The sequence below is a fragment of the Filicampus tigris genome, chromosome 13 (genome assembly GCF_054856515.1).
Source record: "Filicampus tigris isolate MCC_2025a chromosome 13, RoL_Ftig_1.0, whole genome shotgun sequence".
Classification (NCBI taxonomy): domain Eukaryota; kingdom Metazoa; phylum Chordata; class Actinopteri; order Syngnathiformes; family Syngnathidae; genus Filicampus; species Filicampus tigris.
This window is the reverse complement of record NC_141229.1, coordinates 1995320-2002041: the sequence shown is the minus strand read 5'-3', so window position 1 is coordinate 2002041 and position 6722 is coordinate 1995320. Positions and strand designations below refer to the sequence as shown.

At 42.3% G+C, this 6722-nt stretch overlaps 1 protein-coding gene and 2 non-coding genes across 3 annotated transcripts; all 3 read right to left on the bottom strand.

The window, feature by feature from the left end:
* Nucleotides 1-35: 35 nt before the first annotated feature.
* psma3 (proteasome 20S subunit alpha 3) lies at nucleotides 36-6532 on the bottom strand. Its single transcript, XM_086050255.1, has 11 exons — nucleotides 6377-6532; nucleotides 4643-4725; nucleotides 4410-4533; nucleotides 4176-4277; nucleotides 3371-3444; nucleotides 3235-3307; nucleotides 2537-2602; nucleotides 1948-1994; nucleotides 485-552; nucleotides 228-292; nucleotides 36-147 (listed from the first exon to the last, which is right to left on the bottom strand). Exons 1-11 carry the CDS (start codon nucleotides 6395-6397, stop codon nucleotides 103-105), a joined length of 768 nt encoding a protein of 255 aa, XP_085906381.1. The 5' UTR covers nucleotides 6398-6532; the 3' UTR covers nucleotides 36-102.
* Nucleotides 364-443, bottom strand: LOC147137097 (small nucleolar RNA SNORD53/SNORD92). The gene has a single exon (XR_015089439.1). It is a non-coding gene; the product is annotated as a small nucleolar RNA SNORD53/SNORD92 (small nucleolar RNA).
* On the bottom strand, nucleotides 2687-2768 carry LOC147137096 (small nucleolar RNA SNORD53/SNORD92). Its single transcript, XR_015089438.1, has one exon. It is a non-coding gene; the product is annotated as a small nucleolar RNA SNORD53/SNORD92 (small nucleolar RNA).
* Nucleotides 6533-6722: the final 190 nt, after the last annotated feature.

Sequence of the window (6722 nt, the reverse complement as noted above, 5' to 3'; positions counted from 1 at the left end):
CTGATCAATGTGCACCAGGACATGGAGGACCAGGCTGGAAACATCTTTTGTTTATTTTCAAAGCAAAAGTATAAAACAAGAAAAACAAACGAGTCAGCGGGTTCACATGTTGTCTTCGTCTGAGTCGTCTTCTTCCTCCAGCGAATCCTGAAAGATGTAACCCAGTGTTAAAATGCAGTACATAGTGTGTGTGTGTGTGTGTGTGTTTTGGTGTGTACGCGCGTCACCTTGGCATATTTCTCTGCTTCCTCCTTGATGTCTTTGGGGACGAGCACGTGCCGTCCGTTTGTGACTGAGGAGGCAGAAAGAGTTGGTTAGTTGCCATGGTAATCGGCACGCATCAGCTGTGGCCGGCTGCTGGTTTAGGTCAGACAGCCAAGAGGAAGTGACATCACAGGAGTTCAGTCCAGTGAGCGAAACCTTCTGGACAATCATCATCCCCGCGCCGGCGGAAGAGACAACTTTTATGTGTTCGTATACTTACTTTCGCCGACCCAGCTGAGCTCCAACTCGAACGCTTTGTCCTTCACCTCGTCGTGAACAATGTAGATGCTGAAAGCGCGCACACACACACACACAGCAGGGCGAAATCAAATGTTTGGCAAATTCCGATTATCTGCTCATATTCAGCCAAATGCTTCCCAAGTCTTTGGCGGCGCTTGACAGTGCAGATTAGGGATGGACCGATTGTCGGGTGGGCCGGTTATCGGCACCGATATTTGGCTTTTTGACGAATATCGGCCTTTTTAAAAACTCTGCTTGCCGATAAATCAATTTAAAACGGTGGAAATCAAAACAAAGATATGTGAAAGTTTAACATTTCTGTCACTTTAAAATTTTCATTAACTGTAGAAAACTACATGGAGCCATTGTTTAAGTTTTTATTTCTCCTTTTTAAAGACATGCTGACAACCCCGGATGCTGAACTTTTTGTTAGAATTTTATAACAGATTTATACTGTCAAAAATTTCTTGAAATTAAAAAAAAAAAAAAAAGAAAGAAATCAACATTACGTAAACATGCTTAAAGATGTTGCAACAAAGTTAAGAGTCATTTTTTCTTTAGATTTTGATGCCAATATTTTCCTTTTTACTGAAAATGAATATCGGCTCCAAATATCGGTTAGCGGCCTCCTTGACTAATAATAATTGGTATCGGTTCTGAAAAGCATATCGGTCTATCTCTAGTGCAAATGCACTGAGACTCTGCACGTGTCATATCTATTACAAGACGGTGGAACATTGGTTTATGAACGACATTTTGGAACAGTCTAATAAAAACTAAACTAAAAATGAAAGCAGTAAAAAGCACAAAAACAGTCAAACAAAAACCAAGTCTCATGCTGAGTCAAAAGCCAAAGAGCAGCTACTTTGAACCTGGAAAATTGAATGCGAAAAAAATGGAATGTTGAACATTGAATTGAAAAACTTGAATGCGATGCATTTGAAAATGTAGGTGTGCATAACTTGTACACTGGTGCACCCAAGAAAAAAAAAGACAGGCAACGTAAACATATTTTTTTCAAGAATATGGTCTATGCAGGCCTACTAGTTGAAACACAGCAGTCTGATTAAGATTGCGTTTGTGGAATACGAGAAATCCACCCGTTTTTCGCCATCTAAAGGGGCGGCCATTTTGTCACTTCTGTCGACCGAAAATGACATCACAACTTACCTGTTACCTGAGCAGTTGTGATGTCATTTTCAGTTGACAGAAGTGACAAAATGGCCGCCCCCGGAGATGGCTGAAAACGGGTGCATAGTCGACAAAATGAATATTCATCAGCCTTGTTTGTACTAGTGGTCCTGCATAGAACATATTCTTAAAAAATGTCTGGGTTGACTTCCACTTAAAAATGATTTTTATTTTCAAACGCTTTATGTAAAGAAGGTTCTCATCTCAACATGACCATGACAAATCCGATGATGTCACCGGGCAGCGACTCACATTTTGGCGACCTCTTTGACCAGCTCTCGGCACGTCATGTCCTTCATCTGCAACACACACAATGTTATACATCACATGATAATCAAAAGCCGGCACGCCGCCGTGTGACGTCAGATCAATTTAACAAAAAAAAAAAACTAAACCAGAAAAAAGGCAGAATTTCCCCGCCTTTGCTTAAAAACGGTGTCATTTAAAATCAACAGTGCAGAAAATGCACAAAGTGACTACGATTCAGGTACCGGTTTGGTCCGTCTGATGTCCGAAAATCGGCCAAAAATGTTGTCCATCGTTTTGCCCAAGTAAAAGCAGACGTTTGCAAATGTCTTATTTTGATGAAGTCTGCCATCGTGGGGGACGACAACATTTGGAGAATATTTACGATTGAGAAGCTGAAGTCTGACGATTTGGATAATTTCAAGTTAAACCCATCAGCCCAAACGATTTATCCATGACCAAAATAGATGTAATAGTTGATTCATTTGATTGTCTGTTGATGAAGCGATTGTTGTCCCCGTCACTAAACACAAACAACGTCTGACGTCACCATTTTATTGACACAATGTCTTTTGATGACATCACACAAGCTCACCTGCAGTTTTTCAATTTCCGTCTTGGCGGCTTGTTTAGCTTTTCCAATAGCACACCCCCAGTAACCCTGAAACGCACACGCACACACTTATTGAGAACAACGAGGTGCGCAATGGGCATGCATGACAATGGACACAAAAGGTGCACGCGTGTGGTCAGACAGCCAAGAGAAAGTGATGACATCACGTGACATCAGCCTGTTGAGCGAAACCTTCTCTGTATCATCACACCCACAGGCTTGCAAAAATCAAATGCTGGAACATTTCCACGCAAAATAAAACAGGAATTTACAAGGTCGGATCCAAGCATTCAACGCCACGGTGAATATTTTTTGTCAAGCACGGTTTTCGGTGGGTGGGCGTGGAGAATTCAGTTTGGTAAAACCACCGTCATGACGAGCAGACGCCAGTAGATGCGCCGCACTGCGTTTTAGCAGAATAAAGATAACGGGGAAAGTCTCGGATTATCACAAGAGATAGACCGATTAAAGGTGTTACAATGTCCCTTTTAAACAAAAAAAATAACAAAAAAAAAAATGTCTGCTCTCTGCCCCAAAAAAATGTTGATTCAAAGTGTTACCATGAACTGTTTTCCATAATTCTCCATCTTATATTCCCGTGGAAATGTTCCCAGCCCTTCCATTGCAAGCGCAACCGTGTCATCAGCAGCACGCCCAGGGCGGCCATGTTGCACACTCACGTATGAGACGCCCGAGGGATCGACCATGTAGAGCTGCGGCCCGTCGTCTTTGTCGTAGGAGCCCAGGATGAAGCTGCGGACGACAACGACCACAAGCTGTCAGCCAGTCGGCGGGGGCGGGCGGGGCCAAACTCACCTGCAGCCGAAGGGCCGCACGGCGCTGTACAGCGTGTAGGCGTGCACGTACATGGCCACGCGCTCAGACAGGTGCTGCGGGCAACAAGACGGGCCGTTAGCGCAAAGACGCCAACTGGTTTGAAATGAAGACAAATATTTCAAACGGGAAACAAAGTCGCAGATGCTTTCAGCGATACATCAGGGACCTCGGCTCTCGGACGACGGGGGGCGTAGCTAAAATAGTGCCTAGTGACATTTTGGTTCAGGCGAGAGTTGCCCGTCAACCGCCTGTTTAAGTCAACATGAGCGCCTGCATTCACATTCGCGGTTATGCGGTGCAATCACGACATGTCAACAAAGCTGTATTAGCCACGCCCACCTCACGTAAAAAAATAAAATAAAATCAGGAAAACTGAAACAGACCCCAATGTTGTCACTGTTTGTCAGGCACTCAGCTATTTACGGGTCAAAAAATAAATAATTTTTTTTTAATATTGTAAAGTTTTTTTAGGGGCACCCCACATTTTTTTGGGACTTATTTGAAAATGTTTGTTGTGTGAATTTTATTGCGGGCCGGCATTGTGAATGTCAGGGCTCATTTGCTTTCTGTGTTTGATCACGCGACATACACATTGCGAGCCCAAAGGCCCCTTTGAGGTCAATTTCAGGTGACGTCACTTCTGTAGAGGGCAGTACAGGAAAATATGTCGCCCTCGCTAAACAGCTGAAACTGGTGGATTGTTCTGTTTAATTCTTTTTCCGCAAACATAAAATTAAATAGGAACTTGTTTGACTTGAGACTTTTATTATATTCCTAAGGTTACCTTGAGAGGGATGTCGTGTCCGTAGCTGGAGCGGAAGTTGGACGCTTCATCGCGGGCCACTTCGGCCAGCGAGCGGGCGTCCGCCAGGAGGCCTGCCACAGCCTGGGGAGGGGTATCAGACGGTTACCATGGTTACAAGCCACAGAAACATCAGCCGCGATCCCAGCAAGTCACACGAACTCAAAATGGCAACTACTTTTTCTAAATACGATGCGCGTGTGCGTGTTTGTTTACCATGCCGACGTGCCTGTCAATGTTGAAGATGCGTTTGTTGGAGCCCTCCTCGTACAGTTTGGACAACACCAGCTTCTCCACGCCAAACACGACGCCATCTTTACAGCGGATTCCGATGGCTGTGCTGAACACCAATACAGCCGCACAAAAAAAACAACAAAAAAAAGAGTGAATTTTTGTTATGTTTGCGTGACAGACACTCGGGGACACGCCAGGAAGGCGAGCGCACCCACCTGCTGTTCTCCACAGCCTTAATGGCGTACTCCACCTGAAAGACTCGCCCGTCAGGAGAGAAGGTGGACGCCGACAGGTCGTACTGGAACACAAATCCAAGACAGGAGGCTTGCAGTCAAGTCATTTGTTCTCACGGAGCTTGATAACGAAACATAACCTGATTGCCCAACATGCTTCTCGCGTGACTACGCATGAACATTGCATGTATGGTACATTTCCTTTCCTGATTACATTTTGTTTGTGTCATTCATTGTGTTTAAAGGATGCGTTTTATTATTTTATTTTTTAAACTATTAAAACAATATATCCACATTTCTGGTGTGTGGCAGCTTTTGCAACCTTTTCAATTTCATTTTTCTTTTTTGATGATGACTAATTTTCGTGGACAATTAAACTGCACCAAAGAGATATCCTTCTGCCACGTTTTATCGCAAAGTCAGTATTTTTTAATTTCATTGATCATTCTAATATAATTTATTGATCTTCCACAGCTAATGTAGTAAAGTTTATGGTTCTGTACAGTGGAATCAACATCAAATATCAATTAATATCACGCAGGATAAAGATACAGAGTACACGTGTCAGCTAAACTAGCGGCTAATTAGCGGTTAGCATCATTCGCGATTTCTTTTTTTAACCTGAATTTGGTTATTTCAAAATAACGGTGCTACTTGCAACACATTAGAACGAATGTTAAATATTTGCTCTTAGTGCTCACCTAGCGAGAAAACGTTGATAATGTCATGCGAAGGCCGACGACACAAGGTACAGAGCACCAGACACACGTGGATCCTCCGCCGATTTTAACTTCGAGTCTGCTGCACCACATGGCCGATACTGTATTATAAACCATAGAACTGTCGTAAAACTGTCGTGAAACAGTCGTACGGTAGGTGTCCCACTTAAAGGAGCATCACACATAAAACAAAACAAAGTCGAGTTTTATCACGATAACAACCCTAAATATGTGTGCTTTCAATCTTGACTTTTTTTTACAGAATAGAAAAACACGATGAATACGTAGATAGTAACATTCATATATATATAAGACATAAAAAGGAAGCAGTCATATATTGCTTCGTCTTGTTTAGCAGAATTCTGATGCCCAACGGTGTTTTCTTTTTATTGCGGGAATCAAACTTATCACGACTTAACGTGATATCTAATCAAGTTTTAACTTGATACGTTATGACATTATAAAATTGAAAAATCACATTAAAATGTGAAATTTGATCACATTAAAATGTGAAATTAATCGCAATGTCACATGAAAATTAAAACGTGATGGTTTCGCTGGACCAATATGCTATAAAGGGTAAAAAATTGTATCGTTAAACAGATTTAAAGAGAGTGTTTCTAATCAATCCTTTTCCACCTTGGGCACATTCAATATGGCGGACGCTCAGACGTATCGCTGTATCACCATCTATGAACAAAATAAACCACGGTAAATCTAGACTAGCATGAGCGGGGATGTAAATTAATATTTCTGGTGACTAATTAGCGCAATTTGGTCGAACTCCAACACGACGAGACTTCTGATCGCTTTTAGTTTCAGATTAGCATCGCGGTGCATGGCCGGCCTAGCTACAATGAGGTGACTCAGCAGGCTAACAGCTAACTCACTAGCTAGATGCTGTTCTTTATGAAATACCTTTTCCCAGGCAAATCTTGAAAACATAGACCAGTTACATTTAGAAAATAAAATGGTTTATGTGAGACAAAATACTTACCCCGGTGCCAATGGAGCTCATTCTGACGCCAACTGTTGGTCCAGTGTGAAAGTGCAAAAGCCAAGGAAGCTGCGTTTGGCTATACCATCACCCGAGTCGTATTCGTACGAACACTTCCGGCAGCTGCCTTCACAATAACAACCTCTTACGTCAGATACGATTTATTTTCCCCAAAATGAGTAAACAAACTTAAGCGCTACAATCCTGGTTAAATCGAGTAATTTCATTCCACCTATAAACAGGCGGCTAAACCACTTATTTTAAGAATTAAATCTCATTCTATTTGAGGGGATACATTTAAACGACAATTTTTACAGCCATGAAAAAACACAAGGCAAGGTGTTTA